Below are 24,713 nucleotides of genomic sequence, written 5' to 3'. Positions count from 1 at the left end.
CACAACAGTATCACGGACCTGCCTGTTGTGTTCCTTGGTCTTCATGATGCTATCTGTGCTTTAAACAAAACACTGAGACTATCACAGAGCACGTACATTTATACGGAGACTTGATTACACACAGGTGGCTTATATTTATCATCATCAGTCATTTAAGACAACATTGGATCATTCAGAGATCCTCAATCAACTTCTGGAGTGAGTTTGCTGCACTGAAAGTAAAGGGGATGAATTGAATAACATTGCATGACCCAATTTTCAGTTTATTTTTTACAAAAATTTCAAATAAGCAATAAATATTGTTCACCTTCACAATTGTGTCTCACTTGTTGTTGATTCTTCACCATAATAATACAATTTGTATGTTTAATGTTTGAAGTCTGAATTGTGGGAAAATGTTGAAAAAATGCAAGGGGGCTGAATACTTTCGCAAGGCACTGTATCTAAGAAAAGGGTGATGACTTCAAACTTCAAGTGTAGCAGGGTGTATCTGAGGACTGTTATTTGTTGACTGTGTCTTATGTAATAGTAATAATGCATGAATTGTTTAAAAACAAAAAAACAACCTTATGCTATGTGCACACTGCGGTTTTTTTTTTTTTTGACGCTGTTTTTTTTGTGCGTTATTAGCGCTAAAAACGCACAAACGCAGCGTCTTTAAAAAACACATGAGAAAAACACATGCATTTTTACAGCGTTTTGGTACGTTTTTGGCTGCGTTTTGCTGCATTTTTCTCACTGCGTCTCTGCGGTTTTTTTTTTTTATCAGTGAACATTGCCATTAAAGATTGTTGAAAAAAAACAAAAAGGTCTGATGTCATTTCCTTCTTTCAAATGTTCTTCATTCTCCACTAGTGTATGCAGGAGAGCAGACAGCTGCAGAACTTCAAGGCTCAGCATGCTCCATCCAGGACTGTATGCTGGAGGGTGTGTCAGGGGGAGCAGACCTACAAGGCTCAGCATACTCCATCCACTAGTGGATGCAGGAGAGCAGATAGCAGCTGTCGAACTACAAGGCTCAGCATCCTCCTTCCAGGATTGTATGCAGGATTTCTTTGCCCCCCCAAACAAAAAAAATGCCGTAGGCTTCGCCATATTTTTGTATGCTAGCCATGTACAGCAGGCAGGTACGGGCTGCCCCCAACCCCCAGCTGCCTATTTGTACCCGGCTGGGAACCAAAAATATAGGGAAGCCCTTTTTTTTTTTTTTTTTTTTTTTATTATTTATTTCATGAATTCCATGAAATAATAAGAAAAAAAAATGACGTGGGCTTTGCCCAATTTTTGTGTCCAGCTAGGTACAACTAGGCAGCTGGGGATTGGAATCCACAGTGCAGGGTGCCCATGCTTTCTTGGCACCCCCGCTGCAAATTGCAGTTCGCAGCCACCCCAGAAAATGGCGCTTTTATAGAAGCGCCATCTTCTGGTGCTGTATCCAACTCTTCCAGCTACCCTGGTGACGGGTGGCTCGCTGGGTAATAGTGGGGTTAGGACTAGCTGTATATTATCAGCTTGCCCTAAGCCCGAAATTCATGGTGTCACGCCAATATTAGACATGGCCACCATGAATTTTTAGTAAAGATGAAAAAAAAAAACACAACACACAAAAATATTTTTTTTAGAAATAAAACACAATTCGTGACTCCATCTTTATTGAAATAAAGAACCCCCCTCCGCAGTAATCCTGGGTCAAGGGTCCCGCGCCGTCCAATCCGGATCCAATATCATCTGATCGGTTTGGTGGAAGGCAAAGCGATCAGATGATGTGTCAGGTTCTAGGATGTGAATCACATCACACATCGGCTGATTGTATAAAAACAGTTTATACAATCAGATGATGCATCAGTGCAAAAAAAAAAAAATACTTGTGTTGATTACCGGCAGCTCCTGGAGCGGAGTCTGATCCCGTCCGATCGCTGCAGGAGCTGCCAGTAATCAGGGATGAAGTGTCCTGACGGCATCCGCTGACAGGTTAAGCCGGCCGGGTGCCGGCGTCACCGCGAGACTTACGATCAGCTGATGCGTCAGGTGATCAGCGCCAGGTCCTGCAGCTATCGGAGGTGTCCCGGCCGTCTGCACACAGCCGGAGCGGCGGTACCGGGAGAAGAGCTGGGAGCGGACATGGCACCGGGAGTCTGCAGACAGGTGAGTATGACTTTTTTTTTTTTTTTTTTTTTCTTTTCTACTGTTCACTTTTGTTTTTGCAGCTGCCTCCACCTCCTGCCCAGACATGGCGCTGCACGGGAGCTGACGTGCACAGGACTGGAGGTGGACGCAGCGGTGACGGTACCGGGAGGATTCATGCTTCTGTATTTACTGACAGAAGGAATCCTCTTCCTATACATGTCACTTTACTACCCACCCCTTGCTTTTATAGCTGCGTTTTTAGTCATAGAAACGCACTAAAGCGCACCTATATTTGCCATTTGCTGTTTTCATTGCGTTTTTGAACATCTCATTGAACTCAATGGGTGGAAAACGCAGTGAAAAACGCAAAAATAATTGACATGCTGCGTTTTTGTGTGCACCACAAAAACGCAGCTAAAAATAACGCTGGGTGCAGACTGCAAAAATGAAAACTCATAGACTTTGCTGGGCAAGCAAAGTCATGCAGTTTTCTGAGCAAAAATGCACCCGAAAAATGCACTGTGGGAACTTACCTTTACATGCTGCAGTTAGGCTTCCTTCGTTTTTGCTTATGGTAAATTTTCCAGCTACTTGCAGCCATGGCTATCGATCATGCAGCTGCTCACTCTTAACTTTAACACACAGATTTTGATGCAGATTTACTCCAATATCCACATACAGATCTGCTTCTAGTGCGCTTTTTTGATTTTGTATATTAGAGCCGATCCACTTCAAAATCCAATTAACTAAGAAAAAAAAATACTCAATGAACATACGGCTACTTTCAGCCGCTCATGGGTGTGACTGGGTCCTTGAGCAGATCATTGTTCTCACGGCAGAGCAGTTTAGTTAGAGATCCACCGTCCCATCCTTAAAAAGGATGAAACTTTGTGTGGTGATTGCCTATGTGATAGAGCAGGAGTGTTAACATTGGTTCAGTTAGGGTAAGTTCACACAGTGCGTTTTTCGGGTGCGTTTTTGCTCAGAAACTTGCATGACTTTGCTTCCCCAGCAAAGTCTGAGTTTTCATTTTTGCTGGGTGCGCACAGTTTTTTTTTTTTCTTTTTTAGCTGCGTTATTGTGGTGCTCACAAAAACGCAGCATGTCAATTATTTTTGCGTTTTTCACGCGTTTTCCACCCCTTGAGTTCAATGAGATATTCAAAAACGCAATGAAAACCGCAAATTGCAAATATAGCTGCGTTTTTGTGCGTTTCTATGACTAAAAACGCAGCTATAAACGCAAGGGGTGGGTAGTAAAGTGACCATGTACAAGAAGCGGATTCCTTCTGTCAGTAAAAAACAGAAGCGTGGGGGGTGGTGTATATTTTTCTATGTGTTGTGTGTTTTTTATCTTTACTAGAAATTCATGGTGGCCATGTCTAATATTGGCGTGACACCATGAATTTCGGGCTTGGTGCCAGCTGATAATCTACAGCTAGCCCTAACCCCATCATTCCCCAGCGAGCCACCCGGCATCAGGGCAGCTGGAAGAATTGGATACAGCGCCAGAAGATGGCGCTTCTATGAAAGCGCCATTTTCTGGGGTGGCTGCGGATTGCAATTCGCAGCGGCGGTGCCCAGAAAGCTTGGGCACTCTGCACTGCGGATTCCAATCCTCAGCTGCCTAGCTGTACCTGGCTGGACTCAAAAATTGGGTGAAGCCCACGTCTTTTTTTTTTTTTTATTTTTTTTTTTTTAAATTATTTCATGCAATTCATGATATAGATATATATAGATATATATATATATAAAATAAAAAAAAAAAAAAAAAAGACGTGGGCTTCACCCAATTTTTGAGTCCAGCCAGGTACAGCTAGGCAGCTGAGGATTGGAATCCGCAGTGCAGAGTGCCCAAGCTTTCTGGGCACCGCCGCTGCGAATTGCAATCCGCAGCCACCCCAGAAAATGGCGCTTTCATAGAAGCGCCATCTTCTGGCGCTGTATCCAATTCTTCCAGCTGCCCTGATGCCGGGTGGCTCGCTGGGGAATGATGGGGTTAGGGCTAGCTGTAGATTATCAGCTGGCACCAAGCCCGAAATTCATGGTGTCACGCCAATATTAGACATGGCCACCATGAATTTCTAGTAAAGATAAAAAACACACAACACATAGAAAAATATACACCACCCCCCACGCTTCTGTTTTTTACTGACAGAAGGAATCCGCTTCTTGTACATGGTCACTTTACTACCCACCCCTTGCGTTTATAGCTGCGTTTTTAGTCATAGAAACGCACAAAAACGCAGCTATATTTGCAATTTGCGGTTTTCATTGCGTTTTTGAATATCTCATTGAACTCAATGGGTGGAAAACGCGTGAAAAACGCAAAAATAATTGACATGCTGCGTTTTTGTGAGCACCACAAAAACGCAGCTAAAAAAGAAAAAAAAAAACTGTGCGCACCCAGCAAAAATGAAAACTCAGACTTTGCTGGGGAAGCAAAGTCATGCAAGTTTCTGAGCAAAAACGCACCCGAAAAACGCACTGTGTGAACTTACCCTAACTGAACCAATGTTAACACTCCTGCTCTATCACATAGGCAATCACCACACAAAGTTTCATCCTTTTTAAGGATGGGACGGTGGATCTCTAACTAAACTGCTCTGCCGTGAGAACAATGATCTGCTCAAGGACCCAGTCACACCCATGAGCGTCTGAAAGTAGCCGTATGTTCATTGAGTATTTTTTTTCTTAGTTAATTGGATTTTGAAGTGGATCGGCTCTAATATACAAAATCAAAAAAGCGCACTAGAAGCAGATCTGTATATGGATATTGGAGTAAATCTGCATCAAAATCTGTGTGTTAAAGTTAAGTGAGCAGCTGCATGATCGATAGCCATGGCTGCAAGTAGCTGGAAAATTTACCATAAGCAAAAACGAAGGAAGCCTAACTGCAGCGTGTAAAGGTAAGTTCCCACAGTGCATTTTTCGGGTGCATTTTTGCTCAGAAAACTGCATGACTTTGCTTCCCCAGCAAAGTCTGAGTTTTCATTCTTGCTGTCTGCACCCAGCGTTATTTTTAGCTGCGTTTTTGTGGTGCACACAAAAACGCAGCATGTCAATTATTTTTTTCCCTATATTTTACTGCCTGCTCTACCTGGCTAGTATACAAAAATATGTCGAAGCCCACGTAATTTTTTGGGGGGGCAAAAAACTCCTGCATACAGTCCTGGATGGAGCATGCTGAGCCTTGCAGTTCTGCACCTGCTGTCTACTCTCCTGCATACACTATTGGATGGAGTATGCTGAGCCTTATAGTTCTGTTCCCCCTGCCTCTCCCTCCAGCATACAGTCCTGGATGGAGCATGCTGAGCCTTGTAGTTCTGCAGCTGTCTGTTCTCCTGCATATACTAGTGGAGAATGAACATATTGAAGAAGGAATTGACATCAGACTTTTTTTTTATCTTTTTCAACAATCTTTAATGACATTGTTCACCGATAAAAAAGAAACAAAAAAAAACGCAGTGAGCAAAAAGGCAGCAAAAAACGTACCAAAACGCGGTAAACGTGCCCGTTTTTGTGCGTTTTTTGCCATAAAAACGCAGCATAAAAAAAACGCAGTGTGTGAACTTAGCCTTAAGGGGGGGCTTTACACGCTACGATATCAGTGCCGATATCGCTAGCGCGCGTACCCGCCTCCATCGTTTGTGCGACACAGGCATATCGCTGCCCGTTGTGCACAACATCGAGCACCACCATCACACGGACTTACCTGCCCTGTGACGTCGCTCTGGCCGGCGATCCACCCTTTTTCTAAGGGGGCTGGTCGTGCGGCGTCACTGCGAGGTCACACGGCAGGCGTCCAATAGAACAGGAGGACGTAACATCCCACCCACCTCCTTCCTTCCGCATTGCCGGTGGAGGCAGGTAAGGAGATATTCCTCGCTCCTGCGGTGTTACTCACAGCGATGTGTGCTGTCGCAGGAACGACGAACAACATCGCTAATGAGAGGTAAACGATTTTTGGTTTTAGGACGACCTCTCCGCGGCAAACGGTTTTGGCAGCTTTTGCCATCGTTTTAGGTCACACAAAAGTGTCACACGCTGCGATATCGTTAATGACGCCGGATGTGCGTCACTAACAATGTGACCCCCGACGATAAAACATTAATGTTATCATAGTGTGTAAAGCCCCCTTTACTGTCTCACATAGACCAAAAGTACATGTACATTGTTCTGAGCATAGCTGGAATCTCAGCTAATCCCTGTGATCAGTATTGGGTAGAGCACCTGCTTAAAGGGCTATTCTAGCTTGGCCACGCTATCTGTTATTTATTGGATTGATGTGTGCCACTGGTACAGCCCAAACCAATAGCCAAAATAAGGACTTTTTTTTTTTTTTAACTATATTTTTATTTAAATTTTTCAATAACATAACATTGGCATAAGCGAATTCAGCATTGTAAATTCAACATTACATTGTCATGTTTGATCATCCCAAATTCCATACCAATTTTTAAAATCAATAACCATAACATGGCAAGATAAAGCAAAGGAAAGCAGCGACCCCTTAACCCATCATTCTTATCATTCCCCCCATTGAACCCTTGTGAACATGGTAATGACATACAATAAAGAAGTCCCACTCAAATCGTTTATTTCCCCCTCTCCTTTTAGTCAGCTTTCGGCCTTTCCTCCCCCACCTCCAAGCCATCCAATGTATCCTTCAATTTTTCAGTATGATACCAGACTGTGTCTTTGAAAGGTGACATAATCCTGACTATCTCCTCCCGAGTACAATAGGCCAGTATGAATTTCTTCCATTTGTTAAAGTGCTGTCGTATTCTATCCGCCCTCCTTTCTGCATCCAATCCTTCTATTTCAAGAAGATGCATGAGCTGACCCAAGATCTCTTCAATCGCGGGGACCCTAGACTCCAACCAATTTTTTAGTATCGCTCTCTTGGCTGCCAGAAGTATCACATGTATAAGTCTGGGTGGGTTAGTCATCTTCCCTTTGGTATCGTTCCCCTCCTCCCAATGGTGAAAAATAGCGAACCCAGGTGAGAGCCGAACTTCAAGACCCCACACCTTTTGTATACAACTTTTGATCTGTGACCATAATGGACTCAAATGGGGGCAGGACCACAACCCGTGAAGGTGATCAGTTCCACTACTCTTACACTTAGGGCAATACGTAAGCCTGTCTGGCTTTGTTGCTGATGGAGGGAGATTAAAACCATAAATTGCCTTGTGCATAATTCTAAATTGGGTTTCTCGCCAATTCTCATTTAAAATTGATTTACGAAGAGCATTCCACCTTCCCCTAATTTTTACCCCCATAGACGGGTCTTCAAATTGTTTTTCCCAAGATTTAAATAAACCTTCTGGGTGCTGTCCTATTAATTGATCACGCATGGCTCCATAAAGAAAAGAGATAGATGATGAAGTTATTGAGTTCTTTACCAGACAATCAAAAGAGTTAAATACTACCTCCTGGGTCACATCATGCAACTGAGTCATAATACTATATCTCACTTGGTCATATTGGATTACTTGGTTAGGCCCCAGGCCATACTGCGCTATAATTTCATCTCTACTCAACCATCTAGGCTCTGAGGTGTGCAAGAGATGAGCAACAGTCCTTATACCCCGCACCTTCCACTCTTCAAACAGCTTATTGCTTGTCCCCTGCACAAACTCTGGATTCCCCCATATAGGCAAGTATTTGGATATTTTATGGGGAAGTTTGTAGTTTTTCCTCAACGCCTTCCACGCTGCAATCGTGTCTTTAAATAAGGAAGAGTGCTTGATTTTCACTGGGAGATTAGCCTGCCTAGTATGAAGTAATGCCACCAGATCCCAAGGTTGTGCATAGTCTCTCTCAAGCTCCAACGCTGAATAATGCCTAGAGCCTTTAATCCAATCCAATATATATCTAGTCAAACAGGCTATATTGTAACCCCGAATGTTCGGCAAACTCAGACCTCCATGAACCTTAGATGCCATCAGCTTCTTAAGCCCTATACGAGGGCGTTTCCCCCTCCAAATGAAGTGTGAAAAAGCTCTATTTAGCTGGACAATATCTTTATGCTTGAGAAGCAGTGGAAGTGTTTGAAGATGATACATTAATTTTGATATCGACATCATCTTAATTAGGTGGACTCTACCAATTATGTTTAATGGAAGGTCGTGCCATCTTTTAAGATCTTGCTCTATTTGGCTCAGAAGGGGTGGATAGTTTAGACTATAAAGGGTTGCCGGAACCTTACCTATTTTAACTCCCAGGTATGTGATATATGACTTAGCCACTGTAATTCCTTCAAAAGGGTTCTGCTCCCGTGTTTGAACATTTGTCCCTCCCAGGTATAGGAGCTCGCACTTTGACTCATTAATCTTGAAGCCTGAGTACGCTCCAAACTCTCGCAAAATTTGTAAAATCTCGGGGACCTGCTGAGCTGGATTCGAAAGGAAAAGCAAAATGTCATCCGCAAAAAAAGCTGACTGAATTTGTCTATTATTTACAGAAATACCCTGGAAGGTGCTATGTGTAGATAACAATCGTACCAATGGTTCCAGAGCCAGATTAAAAAGTAATGGGGAAAGGGGGCAACCCTGTCTGGTTCCTTTCAGTAACGGAAAAGGGGCTGACAGATATCCTGGAATGTAAACTTGAGCCTTCGGATTTGTGTAAATTTCTCTAATGTAGGTATAAAATGACCCCGAAAAACGCATTTCATCTAGAACTCTATAAAGCCATGACCACTCAATATTGTCAAAGGCTTTCTCGGCATCTATTGTAAGCAAAGCGGGAGATTCTCCTTTCAGAGGCCGAATGTTAACCCTATCCAGGACAAGAAGAACTTTTCTAATATTTTAGTGTCCCTGATCTTTTCTGAATGAAACCGGCCTGTGCTGGGGAAATCAGTTGGGGAAGAATTATAGCTAGACGATTTGCCATAATCTTTGACATTATCTTCATATCTAGGTTGATAAGTGATATGGGCCTATACGAACCCGGCTCCTTCGGGTCCTTCCCCTGTTTAGGGATCAATTTTATATATGCCCGGTTATTATTTTGGAAAGACGCATTACCGTCTAGTATGCTATTATACAGCTCTAGTAATGTAGGTAAGATCTCTTCCTTTACTGTTTTATAGAATTCTCCCGTAAATCCGTCAGGGCCAGGGGCTTTATAATTATGCATGGAGTTGATTGTCCCCAATACTTCTTCCCCCGTAATTTTGGCATTCAGAAAAGTGCGATGCTCTTCTGTGAGTCGAGGTAGTGTCACTTTAGATAAAAGATTATTATCAGGAAATTTGTCTCGCTTTTCCGACGAATAAAGGTTTCTATAATACGTGCCTAAAGTCTCAATTATTGTCTTAGGGTTTTTGTGTATCTCCCCCTTTTGATTTTTTATTTCCATGGGTCCCTGAGTTATAATCCTATTTTTCGCTAAGTTGGCCAGTATTTTCCCTGCTTTATTTCCAAAGCGATGTAATGTAGCTTCTTGCATTGACCTAGCCATTTGTTCCCGTTTTTCCGCCCACTCATTAAAAGCTCTTTGGGCTATTACCCATCTATCTCTATGGTCCCTATCAGGATGCTTTTGAAAAGAAGTATATGCTTCCCTCAATTTATGGGAGGTTTCAGTAAATTTAAGATGAGCCTTTTTCTTCAAATAGGAAACATGTGCTATCGTTCTGCCCCGTAATACTGCCTTCGCCGTGTCCCATAATAACATAGGTGTGTCTTTATGTTGATCATTATGTACCATAAATTCCGTCCACCATTCCTTTAATTTCAAGGAAAAATCTTCGTTATCTTTAAGGAAGGAAGGATATCTCCACAGATAGTCCGTTCCTCTGGGATAAATGTTTGCTAGGTCTAGCACCACCGGGGCATGGTCAGAAATCACCAAATCCTGGATAGTAGCTGAGTGGAGCGCACGTACCAGGTTCCCTGAAATAAGAAAGTAGTCAATGCGAGACCAGGAGCTATTAGCATGTGAATAGTGCGTAAATTCCCTATCCTGAGGGTGCAGTAGTCTCCACGCATCCCATAAGGCCGTGGCATTTAACAGAGGACGCATAACTTTATCATGGCCGCGCGGTACATTTGGGGGGCCTTTAGCATTTTTCCTGTCCTCTAGCACAGATACCACCGAGTTGAAATCCCCCCCAATTATTAGATTAAAATGGGCATGTTCTAAAATTTTGGCCTCAAGTCGTTGAAAGAATGATTTGTTGTTTTCGTTCGGGGCATAAATATTAAAGATTTTATAAATTCCTCCAGGTATCTCCACTGAGATCATCTGAACCCTACCTTCCGTGTCCGCATATGTTTCCAGGACTTGATGTTGTAATCTCCTACTTACTAATGTAATAACCCCTGCTTTCCTTTTAACTGAAGATGACCCATAGACTCCTCCAACCCACAATTTCCCCATCCTCTGCATGTCTGAACCTTCCAGATGAGTTTCCTGAAGGAGCGCAATGTCCGGTTTGAGGCGATTAAGGTGGCGTAATATCTTAATTCTTTTTTGGGGGGAACGTAACCCCTTAACATTCCAGGTGACTATTCTCATAAAGCACATGTAATAAATGGAAATCCTGCCTTTCGTTTACCATGTTTTTGCTGCCCTCCCTTGCCAAAAAAAAATTCAACCAATTAGACAATTGAACATAGTGCTCACTTGCAATAGTGAGAGTAGTAGTAATAATAATAACTCTGTGTAAAATCTTTGCTACTTCACTTGAATCCAAAATCCCCAAACATTTCAAACATCTCCCTCCCCTCCCCCCCCCCCAACTATACCATAATACTCAGACTTCACTTTTTTCTGATCATTTTCCAAGCTCAGTCAACCTTATACTTATAGCGTTTAACCAATATAAAGGAGTGTCCCACCTACAAAGAAAGAGAGAGAAGGAAAAAAAAAAAAGTTCTCTTTCCTTTCCTCCGCCTCAGATTTCTTGAACTTTTTCCACTGCGGCTTCTCCAGCCTAAATCAAAAACAGGTGTCCCACCTTGAACTTTACACATCCGACATTTGTCTATTTGTCTCAGGTTCCCTTAAGTTCCTTGTTTTGCTGTCTCCGGTCCTTCGGGGAAGCTGTAGCGAGCTTCACAGAGCTCCCTTTGGTCACTCTCTGGTTCGGTGAGTCGTTGCGCCCTGGTCCTGGAGAATTCCTGAGGTCACGAGGACTGCTGATCCGCTCAATAAAGGCCTCTGCCTCCTTTGGACTTGAGAAAGAATTGTAGGATCCATCCTGATGTCTGATAATCAACGTTGCCGGGTACTTTAAATAAGGCAGAGCATATGTATGAGAATGCCCTCCGCTGCCGTGTGACCTCCGCAGAAAAATCCTCGAAGAGCAAGATGCGCGAGCCTTTCACCTCCAAGGGATGTTTCAATTTCTTGTATGCCTGTAATATTTCCTGTTTATCGGAGAAGTCCAAGTATTTCATTATGACTTGTCTTGGGCGTCTGTTATGTTCACTCTCATCACCTCTCCTTGGCGGACCAATGCGGTGCACCCTTTCCACTTTTCTCCTTCCTGCTACTCCCAGGGTTGTAGGAATAGTGGATTCACACAATGTACGTAACTCACCAACCGGGTATGTTTCAGGCAGGCCGACAATGCGCAAATTGCTTCTTCTGGAGCGGTTCTCTAGATCGTCCACACGGTCCCTCAGGGTCAGATTCTCCCTAGCCAGACGCATGACTGTAGTGTGGTCAGAGCTGAAGTCCTCCTCTAACGTCGACATTTTGGTTTCCATAGCCGCAACCTGTTCCACCGTCTCATCAAGTTGGTTCTGTATGGCACTGAGAGCTTTTGCTATTGATGCTTTAATTGTAGCGGAGATGTCAGGTAGCAAACGATTGGCGACTTCATCAGCCAGACGCTTATAATCCATACCCTCCACTGTTTTGAATACATCCGGGGTCCCCGGGGAATCCTCCATCTCCATCTGATGAGTATTTTCAGGTGACCGAGGGACACTTAATTCTGTATGGGCAGTCACAATCTTTTTTTCACACTGTACGCTGGATGTATGAGGATTTTGTGTTTTAGAGCTGCTGCGCAGCAGGTATCTTTCCATCAAATAGTGAATGAAGGGACGTAAGTTTTGACACTGATTTAGTGTGGGTTGTCAGACAAATCTTGATTCTGCTCCCCCTTTTGTTTATTCTCACTTTCACCCCTTTCTCCCCCCTGCCAGAGTTATATGAATTCTCACTGTCCTGAAACTTTGCAGGGATGTATGTTTAAACTTCCCTCCTTCAGCTTCTTTCACTTTCTCCAGAGCTTTGCACTGAGTCTGTATGCCTAGAGATTCAGCTCCTGCTTATGCACAGGTCTGGACAAGATGGGGGAAGGGCCCAGGGATTCCCAGCTTTTTAACTCTTAGCTCTTTGCAGAACTTGTCAGTAGCGTGTTGTTTGCTGCTGATATCTTATCAGGACTCCAGGAGATTTATTATTCTGCTGCCGGTTAACTGCTTAGTGCTGGGGGAGTGAGTGCAAGGTAAGCTGCGTCCTGCTCTCTGTGTACAGATCTGATTTTAGTGCAGGGCAGGCTCCGGCGCCATCTTTATCACGCTGCCAGATCTTGAGAGGGAGGGGGAGAGCGAAATTCACCGCGCTGTTTCAAGTAATTATCTCCACGGCTCCCCATGAACTTCCCTGCATGTAGCAACTTCACTCACCGGTGGAATGGAGCGGGGGAGGCTGGTGGGTTGTCCGGTATATATGTCAGAGCTGCAGGGAATGACAGAGCTCAGGCGTCCTGTGTCCTACATGATCAGCGCAGGAGCCGGAAGTCAAAATAAGGACTTTTGTCTTCAATCTTCCAATGGTCATGATGGCAGGAGGATTATGACACTATGGATGATGGCCAAGTGCCATGTTCAGTACTTTCAATGTCATGAACTAAAGGAGGTGTGCAGGGGCGCGGGTACACCTCTCCCGGGCTGGATGTCTGGTGCAGAATATACAGCTCTGAAAAATTGCAGTGGTCACTTAATTTTTGCCAGTTTTTTTTTAATTTTATTTATTTATTTTCTCTTTTTTATAGATCTATTTTTGAGTGAAATATAAATTGTTCTTTTATTCTATAAACTACTGACATGTGTCCGAATTTCCAAGCAATAAATGTTGTATTTCCTTTCTGAAAATTAGGGAAAAAATGCATTGCTTTCAGACCTCAAATAATTCAAAGAAAACCAGTTTTATAATCATTTAGAAACAACAATACTAATTATGCTTTACCTCAGGAAGAGTTCAGGAATCAATATTTTGTGGAATAACCATGATTTTTAATCACAGCTTTCATGCGTCTTGGCATGCTTTCCACCAGTCTGTCACACTGCTTTTGGGTGACCTTATGCCACTCCTGGTGCAGAAATGTAAGCAGTTCTTATTTGATGGCTTGTGACTATCCATCTTCCTCTTGATTACATTCCAGAGGATTTCAGTGGGGTTCAGGTCTGGAGATTGGGCTGGCCATGACAGGGTTTTGATGTGGTGGTCCTTTATCCACACATTGATTGACCTAGCTGTGTTGCACGGTGCACTGTCCTGCTGAAAAAAACAGTCCTCAGAGTTGGGGGACATTGCCTGAGCAGAAGGAAGCAACTGTTTTTCCAGGGTAACCATATATGCGGCTTGATTCATATGTCCTTTGCAAACTTTAATCTGCCCAATTTCAGCCTTGCTGAAGCATCCCCGGATCATCACCGGTCCTCCACCAAATTTCACAGTGGGTGCAAGACATTGTGGCTTGTACACCTCTCCACGTCTCTGTCTAACCATTTGACGACCAGGTGTTGGGCAAAGCTGAAAATTAGACTCATCAGAGAATATTACCTTAAGGCACGAGATGTCGTTGGGGTCACGGAGTTCGTGACGCACATCCGGCCTCGTTAGCGACGTTGTTGCATGTGACACGTACGAGTGACCACTAAGTATGTAAAATACTCACCAAATCGTTGATTGTTGACACGTAGTCCATTTCCCAAATTTCGTTGCTTGTGCAGGACTCAGGTTGTTCGTCGTTCCTGAGGCAGCACACATCGCTACATGTGAGACCCCAGGAAAGACGAACAACACCGTACCTGCGTCCTCCGGCAACTAGGTGGGCATGACTTCCATGCGGCTGCTCTCCACCCCTCCGTTTCAATTGGTCGCCGACCGCGTGACGTCGCTGTGACGCCACACGAACTGCCCCCTTAGAAAAGAGGCTGTTCGTCGCCCACAGCGACGTCGCTAGGAAGGTAAGTACTTGTAACGGGTACTAGTGATATTGTGCGCCACGGGCAGCGATTTGCCCGTGGCGCACAAATGACGAGGCAGGTGCTTTCACGAGCGACATCGCTTTACTTTAGGAATTCGGCTGATTAAACTTCGCGAAGGACGTATGAATCAAACTGCATACAAGGTTATCCTGGAAAAACAGTTGCTTCCTTCTGCTCAGGCAATGTTTCCCAACTCTGAGGACTGTTTTTTTCCAGCAAGACAATGCGCCATGTTACACAGATAGGTCAAACAATGTGTGGAAAAAGGACCATCACTTCAAAACCCTGTCATGATCAGCCCAATCTCCAGACCTGAACCCCATTGAAAACCTTTGGAATGTAATAAAGAGGAAGATGGATAGCCACAAGCCATCAAAGAAGAACTGCTTATATTTCTGCAACAGGAGTGGCATAAGGTCACTCTAAAGCAGAGTGAAAGACTGGTGGAAAGCAGCCAAGACGCATGAAAGCTGTGATTAAAAATCATGGTTATTCCACAAAATATTGATTTCTGAACGCTGCCCGAGGTAAAACATTAGTATTGTAGTATTGTTATTTCTAAATTATTTTGAACTTGTTTTCTTTGCATTATTTGAGGTCTGAAAGCAATGCATTGTTTTGTTATTTTGACCATGTCTCATTTTCAGAAGATTAAATACAAATTTTTTTGCTTGGAAATTCGGAGACGTTGTCAGTAGTTTATAGGATGTATAAAAAAAACCCCAATTTAAATCTTACTCAAAAATATACCTATAAAGAAAAAAATAAAAAACTGAAAAATTGCAGTGGTCTCTTACTTTTTGCCATGGCTGTATGCATAAAGTTCACCTAGAGAAGGTATGAGGTATACCAAGTGTACCATGTTTAGCAATGAGCACTAGATCTTTCACCATGGGCCTTGGGTTACACTTTGCACATCTTGTCTTTTGCTTGGTCTTGAGTCAGTAAAAGTCTCCCCCATTTGTCCTGTGTAAGTGAAAACAAATGAAAAAACAGGCTCGTTCCTCAGTATGCAGCGATTATTCAGTGTGGTTGGGTTGTTTTTACAGGTGAAATACGTTCAGTCTCCGAGTATCGCCAGCAAATACCATGGTAAAGCATGCTGGTTTTATTTTTCACTGGTTATCTTATCATATGGCATTTGGAGCCACAGCTCCTTTTGAGTATGTGATTTCACTACAAATCAATGCAGTCTTGCAATGTGTTGTGTGTGTTGTTTTTTTTTTTTTTTTTTTTTAAATATATATATATATATATTTCCATGATGTGACACATGCGTGCGCTTTCTGCTGTTTTTTTTTTCTCAGACAGCACATGGACCCATAAGAGTTTCATTCATCCATACACACATGTTTTTGCAAACACTGCGCTGTGAGGGTTCAGAACACGTCCTATTTAAAGCTGTATTGTGGATGAAATTCTGCCATTATAGGTTTGGATGACACACGGGAGATGTACTTCAGAGTTTCATACATGATACACTGATCCATTGTTGAGTTAATGGATAAATAACTGTATCTGCTTCAGTGGAAAAAAAACCAAAACAGAACATAGGTGACTGCTACAAAAAATGTGTTCAGTTGGTAACGGTCACTGAGAGGTGTAAATGTAGCCGAATTCTGTGAGATGGAGAGGCGAACTGTTTTACTGTGGTTACTTGTTCTTTTGGTTGACCCCCTCCTAGAGCTTCTTATGTGTAACATTGGCGCCATCTATTACCAGTGAGGCTAGGACCGCTGATCCATGCCTGCGTCCTGGGTAAGGGGTATGTGCGCATGCTGTGTTCTTACAAGTGCAGAAAAAAAACCGCACCTCTGGCAGGCTGGACAACTGTACACACTGCATTTGTGTAAAAAAAAAAAAAAAAATTGCAGCCAAAACGCATGCGTTTTGCATGCATTTTTTGACAGTGCGGTCCCACGGCAATTCAACTCTGCTACATGCCCGCTGACAGCAGACACAGACAGAGTCGCACGATGTTAATGAACTCAGATGAACTTCACCCGACTTCATTGTCATACCGCGGCTCTGTCTGTGTGTCGCGTCCTGATTAGCGGTCACCCGTGAAGGACTCACCGATGACCGCAAATCCCTGGAGTGACTGAAGTGAGCAGCGCGATCAGCGGTGCCGTCACTCAGGTTACCCGTGGCCAGCTGGAGTCCTCCACCTGAGAGCGGTGGCCGTGGGTAACCTGAGTGACTTCATCGCTGATCAAAGGCTCACTTTAGTTGCTGCGTGGAGCTGACAGCGAGCGGCGGTGTTCTACATCTGCTCCTGTCAGCTTGATGTAGCAGAGCTGAAAGCGTCGGAGGACCTCGTGTGGATTACGTCGGACCTGGAGGGCTGTTTGGGGATTTTAATAAAGTGGTGAAAGAGGGTATTTTTTTTTTTTTTCTTTCTTTTATTCCAAATAAAGGATTTTTTCAGGTGTATATGTTTATTTTCTTTAACTTACAGGTTAATCATGGAAGGTATCTCAGGGAGACACATCCATGATTAACCTAGGACTTCGTGGCAGCTATGGGCTGCTATTAACTCCTTATTACCCCGATTGCCACCGCGCCAGGGCAATTTGGGATGAGCCGGATAGAGTCCCGGGGCTGTCGCATCTAATGGATGCGGCAATTCCGGGCGGCTGATATTGTTAGGCTGGGGGTGCTCCCCATCCTGAGAATACCAGCCTTCAGCCGTGTGGCTTTATCTTGGCTGGTATCAAAATTGGGGGGACGGGGGACGGACCGCACGTTGTTTATTTTACTGCACTATATAGACCCGCCCCCGGCGGCTGTGATTGGTTGCAGTCAGACATGCCCCCACGCTGAGACAGCTGTCTCAATGCAACCAATCAGGCGCCGGTGGGCGGGGAAAGCAGTGAATACGAGATGGAATAATGAGCGGCCGGCATATTCAAAAGAGGAAAAGCCGCCGGAGCAGTGTGACAGCCGTGCAGCGCCGCGTCTGTGAACGGTGAGTATGAAAGAGGGAGAGACCGACGGACAGAGAGAGACTGAAAGACCTGTGTTTTGTTTGTCAAAAAAGCATGCCTAACTCAACAAAAATGCAGTCCAAGTGCATTTTGGTTGCGTTTTGACCTAAATTATTGATTTCAATGGGTGGCGAACGCAGCTACAATGCACAAAAGAAGTGACATGCTGCTTTTTTTTTTTTTCCGCAGCGGTTTTTGGCATCCAAAACGCTGTGTTTAAAAACGCAGTGTGTGCATTGAATTTTCGGACTTCTCATGGACTTTGCTGGGGAAGCAGAACACATGCAATTTGGCACTGAAAAGCTGCAAAGAACGCAACGTGCGCACACAGCCTTCGGCGGTCTTTGCACGTTGCGACATCGCAAGCCGATGCTGCGATGTCGCATGCGATAGTCCCCACCCCCGTCGCAGGTACGATATCTTGTGATAGCTGGCGTAGCGAAAATTATCGCTACTCCAGCTTCATATGCGCTCACCTGCCCTGCGACCGTCGCTCTGGCCGGCGACCCGCCTCCTTCCTAAGGGGGCGGGTCGTGCGGCGTCATAGCGACGTCACACGGCAGGCGGCCAATAGCGGCGGAGGGGCGGAGATGAGTGGGACGTAAACATCCCGCCCACCTCCTTCCTTCCGTATAGCCGGCGGCGGCAGGTAAGGTGATGGTCCTCGCTCCTGCGGCTTCATACTTCGATGTGTGCTGCCGCAGGAACGAGGAACTACATCGTACCTGTCGCGGCACCGGCATTATGGAAATGTCGGAGCCTGCACCGATGATACGATAATGACGCTTTTGCGCTCGTTAATCGTATCATCTAGGATTTACACACTACGACATCACAAGTGACGCCGGATGTGCGTCACTTTCGATTTGACCCCACCGACATCGCACCTGCGATGTCGTAGTGTGCAAAGCCGCCCTTACAGTCGACCGCGCGCCTCTCTGGGATTCACACTGGTTTTTATCGGTTTCTTAACAAATGGTCCCAAATCACCTGTGTTTAATCAATGTTTAGTTTTTGGGAAAGGCAGACTCTGAATTTAGACCCATTTTGTGTTCTCTTCATATTGGTGTTGTCTGACAGTCGGCTCCACGGATGGTGATGTGCCAGGACGTTTCCTTATTTCATGGCTTTTTGTAAGCCTTTTTACACTTGTACTCTTCTTTGTTCCAGTATACAGAAATTATGTTTTCTGATTTTATACATTTCCTTTTTTTCCAGGGAACCTTTCCTAGCTCACTGTTGTGAAGGTCTTGTTGGAGGACACGCCACCTAATAAGCAGATAAAATGCATAAAGTTTGATATCAGGTAAGGTGCCATATTTCCTAATGGCGACAATACAATACGGTGTGTGAGGACGGGCCATGTCACACAACGAAACCACTGTTGACTCCAATCATTGTTCTTCCAGCTGATGTTCACAAGGAACAGAGTCACGTGATGTATGAAGGCAAACACATACACTTCTCTGAGGTTGACAATAAGCCCCTATGCTCCTACAGTCCCAAACTCTGCAAGCAGAGAAGACTCAACGGCTACGCCTTTTGTATCCGTCACGTTTTAGAGGACAAGACAGCCCCCTTCAAGCAATGTGAATATGTGGCCAAGTACAATAGCCAACGTTGCACTAATCCCATCCCGAAATCCGAGGATAGAAGGTAAGTGGACCAACCATCCCTGTCACTTTTGTCTGAATGAGGACTTTGGCATAAGAAAGTTATAGATGGAGACTGCCTGTCGCCAATTACATGGCAAGACTTTAATTAATAAAACCGGCATGTAATCTTCCATTTGTCCTTCAGTCTCGCAGGGAAAATGACAGTCAACTGCAATGTAAATATCGGGAGCTGGGCCCGCAGGGATCTACTGATCCCCAACAGCTTCATTGGTTGTGTTTTTTATGTTTTGTTGTATATTGTGGCCTTTTACACTATGTACCAGTAATCCTAAAATGTGCAAGCGTTTTCTCTTGTTTAGCACTCTGATTTTTGGTCTCTTACAATAGACAGTAGAATAAAATCTGATTCCTTTCTCGCCTTTTCATTGGGGGACACAGACAGTGGGTAGTATGGTGTCTCCAGGGGAGGCGTGACACTAGATTGAAAAAGTGTTAGCTCCTCCTCCCACAGCATATACCCTAGCTAGGCAGGAAACTAGCTCAGTTTTTTTTTTTTTTCTAGTGTCAGCAGGGAGGCTGACATGTCTGGCCTGAGCTCCAGGCCAGCTTATTGCTTTTTATTTATTTTTTTATTAATTTTTTATTTTGTTCCTATTTTTGATTATGGGGCAATACCAGGGTGCCTTGCCACCCTCGTTCCCCCCGCTTACGGGCAGAGGAAACCTGGAGTGCACAAGCCGTCAGTCTTCCCTCGCGCCCAAGTGGTCGGGTCTGCATACCCCTCCAGGCTCCCTGGAAGCACCTCACACCAAGGTAGCTCCAGAGGGCTAAGCCGAGAACCTGCTTCAGCCTTGAGCCGAAGATGGGTCCCTGAGATCCCCGCATCCATCACCGACGCGTCTTCAGACGGAGCCAGGAGCAGGTAGGGAGACGACGAGTCATCTGTCCCCTGCATCCAAACCGCCGCCTGGAAAGGCGCCGGTGGGCCGATGCAGGCCGTGATCCCGGGAAGCATCATTAATTTAGCCCCCGGCTTCGGCCTGCATTCTAGCAACGCCCCCTCTCACTGCTCTGGAAGCCGCTCCCTCACTCAGGAGCAGCTCCTTTCCGATTGGCCGTCACGTTTAGTCCCAGCCCTGAGACCAGTCAGTCTCTGGGGGCCGTCTCTCTCCTCCATGCTGCCAGTAACACTGGACGCCATTTTCCACGTGGGGAGCAGACTCGGGTGAGATCGCCTCTTTGGCTCTGCACTTCTGCAGCACTATATACCGCTCTGCTCAGCAGTATATCGCTGTCTCTCTAGCGGTGTGCGCCTGCTGGCTAGCGGTGTATATCAGCTACTAGCGGTATATACTGGCTCTGCCTGCAGGTATATGCCGACTGTTTGACAGTATAAGCCATTTTGCTATCGGTATATACCGGCTCTGCATAGCAGTCACTTTATAATACTGCTAGTGGCTCCTTCACTCATAGTAACAGTATCCCTATAACCTATAGGGCTGTAGGACTCTGTTGCTGACATGCGTAACCACAAGGGTGATAAAGCTTCCCAGGCGTCCTCTGCGGACCTGTACTATGCTTGTACCACCTGTGGACGCTCATTTTCTAATGGCCGAAGCTATCCACTATGCCGGGGCTGCGATGCCCCTACTACCGTGTCACAACAGACCCCATTGCTGGACCAGGAGGCCGCGCAGGTTTTGGATTCTGCCCCGGCCACCGGCCAGGCAGCACTCCCGTCTGATGACGTTATTCCTGCATGAGCTCTTCTAATGTCTAAGAGGATAGCTGACCTTGTCACTCAGATATCCCAAACCTCAGGAAGCCTTCCCCCGGCTCAGCTCCCTCAGAGGAGCCCGCCTGCTTCGTCTGGTCCTTCTTCCCCTGAACGTAAAAAGGCTGCTTCCAAGAGGCGCCATTGCGACCTCTACGCCTCTTCCGACTCGGACGATGGTCAGTCTGACCCAGGCTCTGTGACTTTTAGTAGTCACGATTCCCAAGACTCTGACTCTGATTCAGATGTCCCTTCCGAGTCTAGGCATATAGAAGACGCACTAATTTCGGCTGTCAATCACTCTTTGATTTCAGATCAGCCTACGGACCCAACTTCTCAGTCAGCAATCAAGCGGGCAAAGAAGCCTTCTAAGTCCTTTGCCCAGGATCCGGTTTTTCGTCAAATCACATCTAAACGGTGGGATCACCCTGATAGAAGGTTTAATAAAAAACCTTTCACTTCATTCGCTTATCCCTTTCCATCTGAAATGGTTAAGACCTGGTCAGTACCCCCCCGTTGTGGACCCGCCGGTATCCAAGCTGGCTAAACACACGGTTATGTCTGTTTCAGACAGCGCGTCTCAAGGACTCGACCGACCGCGCAGTTGATGCGGCGGTCAAGTCTATTTTCCAGGCTTCAGGCTCCTCTCTTCGCCCCGTTTGCCTTGACATGGGTCGCGAGAGCTATGGGTGTGTGGAGTAAGAACCTACGCAGGATGCTTCGCTCTTGTAATATTCCTCCGGAGGCTTTTGAGATCCTAGATTTGATCTCCCTAGCCTCTAATTATTTTCTTCACGGCTCTCTAGATGCAGCTAGTTTGTCAACCCTAACGGCAGCCAATGCTGTTTTTGCCCGCAGAGTCCTGTGACTAAAGATATGGAACGCGGACAGTGCCCCCAAGAAATCCTTGTCCACACTCCCCTTCCATGGTCTTCGCCTGTTTGGAGAATCCCTGGACAAACTCATATCTGAGACGACGGGTGGAAAAAGTACCATTCTACCACAAAAGCGGCCAGTATCCAGGAATTTAAAAAAAAAAAAAAAATCTTGGCGCAGGCAGTCCTTTTGGCCCGTCTCCCAAAAACCTTCAGTACAAGGATCGTCCCAACGCTCAGATCGAGGATCTGGCCCCACAAGGGGCTCTTCTTGGCGTTCCCACTCCAAACAACCTAAACCTAAGGGACCTCGCCCTGCACAGGCCCCCTCAGCATGACGCCAGGTATCCCTCAGATCCGACTCCTGTTGGAGGGCGACTTCTGCTTTTTCGGGACATCTGGCTAGACCACACTCACGATGCTTGGGTTCGATAAATCGTCACCTCAGGTTACAAGATCGATTTCCCTTCCCTGCCGGCCAGCAGGTTTCTGCGTTCTCGTTTCCCAAAGTCCGAAACGCAAAGCCAGGCCTTATTTCAGGCCATAGCCTCGTTACAAAAAGCAAACGTTATCATTCCAGTGCCCCTGGAACAGCGCGGCAAAGGTTTTTATTCAAACCTTTTTGCCGTTCCCAAAAAAGATGGCTCTGTCTGCCCTATCTTGGATGTCAAAAGACTGAACAGATCCGTACGCATTCGGACCTTCCGAATGGAGTCATTGAGAGCAGTACTAGCCGCTATGGAACCGGAAGAATTTCTAGCCTCCATAGACGTTCAAGATGCTTATTTACACATTCCCATATGTGTATCCCATCAACGGTTACTTCGTTTTGCCGTAGGACACAGTCATTACCAATTCAGGGCCCTCCCCTTTGGACTGGCTACTGCGCCTCGGGTCTTCTCAAAGGTCATGGCGGCCGTCATGTCCATTTTGCTCCCCAGAGGCGTTCTGGTCGTTCCCTATTTGGACGACCTACTTGTCAAGGGGAGCTCTCCTCAAGTTTGCTCAGGAAGCGTGCAGATATGCTTAGACACGCTGTCAAGGCTAGGGTGACTTATCAACTTCAACAAGTCATCCCTCATTCCTCGTCAGCGCATCACCTTTTTAGGTATGCTGATAGACACGTCGCAGTCCCAGGTTTTTCTTCCAGAAGACGAGGTCTTCCCTCATCTGGGCCGCCCAATCCCTCCGCTCCCGCCGTTACACATCCCTTCGGAATGGGATGAGAGTGTTAGGCAAGATGGTGGCAGTCATGGAAGCCGTGTCTTTTGCCCATTTCCATCTGCGCCCTCTACAACTGGATCTTGTATCCTTCTGGGACAAGAATCCAGCTTCTCTAGACCGGTCAGTTCGCTTATCTCGGACTGCGCTCCACTCCCTGGTCTGGTGGACTCAAGTCTCATCCCTATCTCAAGGGAAGTCCCTCAGTCCTGTCCACTGGCAAGTAGTCACGACAGATGCCAGCCTCATAGGCTGGCGAGCGGCGTTTCTCCACCACAATGTTCACGGACGCTGGTCTCCCTCCGAGCGCTCCCTTCACATCAACGTTCTAGAGATCAGAGCCATATTTTTGTTCTTCAGAATTTTCAGCCCTTACTATTGGGTCTCCCTGTTCGGATCCAGTCAGACAATGCCACGGCTGTGGATTACATCAACCGTCAGGGAGGAACTCGCAGCAGGGCAGCGATGAAAGAAGTATCCAGGATTCCTCTTTGGGCAGAGATGCACATTCCCATTATTTCAGCTGTCCATATTCCGCTGGTAGACAACTGGGCCACAGACTTTCTCAGCAGACAGGGTCTAGCGGCAGGGGAATGGTCCCTCCACGACGAAGTGTTCAATCAGATCACTCTTCGCTGGGGACTCCCAGATGTAGACCTGATGGCGTCCCCGATGAACGCCCAGGTACATCCCTTCATATCCCGGTCGAGAGACCCGCTAGCGCTCGGCTCCGATGCTCTAGTTTTCCCGTGGTCGCAGTTTCGCCTGCCCTATACCTTCCCTCCGTTTCCTCTCATTCCGAGAGTAATCAAGAAAATCAAGGCGGTGATCCTCGTGGCCCTGGACTGGCCCAGGAGAGCCTGGTACCCAGTGCTTCTCCAACTTCTCAGCGACACTCCCTGGCGTCTCCCCGACCGCCCGGATCTTCTGTCGCAAGGTCCAATATTCCACTAGAATACAGCACAGCTGCATTTGACGGCGTGGCGCTTGAATCCTTGATTCTAGCCAAGTCAGGTCTTTCTTCTAAGGTAGTTCATACCATGCTTAATGCTCAGAAGCCCTCCTCTGCCAGTATCTATTACAGGACCCGGAAGACCTATCTTTCCTGGTGTGACCGTCATCACCGGTCGCCCCTTGCCTTTTCAATCCCTGATGTGCTTGCCTTTCTGCAGGACGGTCTGGACTCGGGACTAGCCCTCAGTACCCTTAAAGGTCAAATTTCTGCCTTGTCAATTTTTTTTCCAGAAGCAGCTGGCCTCTCGCCCTCAGGTCCATACCTTTCTTCAAGGGGTAGCGCATTTGGTCCCTCCTTACCGCCACCCCTTAGATCCCGGGGATCTGAATCTGGTTCTCGGAGCTCTTCAGCTTCCTCCTTTCGAACCTCTGAGAGAACTCTCTCTTCAACGTCTGTCTTGGAAGGTTGCCTTTTTAGTCACCATTACCTCTCAGCCGAGTGTCCGAACTGGCGGCCCTTTCCTGTCGCTCACCTTACCTGATATTCCATCACGATAAGGTGGTCCTTCGGTCTTCCCCCGCCTTTCTTCCAAAGGTCGTATCTTCTTTCCACTTGAACGAAGACATTGTGTTGCCGTCATTCTGTCCGGCCCCGGTCCACTCCTTTGAAAAAGCCCTTCACACCGTAGATCTCGTTAAAGCTCTGCGGATCTACATCTCTAGAACAGCGCCGTTGCGCAAGTCCGATGCCCTCTTCGTCCTCTCAGAAGGACACAAAAAGGGCAACCAGACCTCTAAATCCACGATTTCTCGATGGATCAGGTCTGCCATCTGTGAGGCATACAAAGCATGAGGTTTTGTTCCCCCTCAATCTGTGCGGGCCCACTCTACGCGATCAGTGGGTGCTTCCTGGGC

General features: G+C 46.0%; 1 protein-coding gene across 1 annotated transcript in view; it reads left to right on the top strand.

Annotated features, from left to right (window-relative positions):
• The window catches only part of INO80D (INO80 complex subunit D), a 117,782-nt gene that overhangs the window by 14,387 nt on the left and 78,682 nt on the right, over positions 1–24,713 (top strand). The window contains exons 2-3 of the mRNA XM_075318996.1: positions 18,577–18,664; positions 18,768–19,014. Coding sequence (XP_075175111.1) covers positions 18,797–19,014 — 218 coding nt within the window. The 5' untranslated portion in view covers positions 18,577–18,664; positions 18,768–18,796. The remainder of the gene's footprint in view (positions 1–18,576; positions 18,665–18,767; positions 19,015–24,713) is intronic.

Source organism: Anomaloglossus baeobatrachus, chromosome 7, assembly GCF_048569485.1.
Source record: "Anomaloglossus baeobatrachus isolate aAnoBae1 chromosome 7, aAnoBae1.hap1, whole genome shotgun sequence".
NCBI lineage: Eukaryota > Metazoa > Chordata > Amphibia > Anura > Aromobatidae > Anomaloglossus > Anomaloglossus baeobatrachus.
Note: the sequence above shows the minus strand (reverse complement) of the source record. Positions and strands in the feature narration are given on the sequence as shown.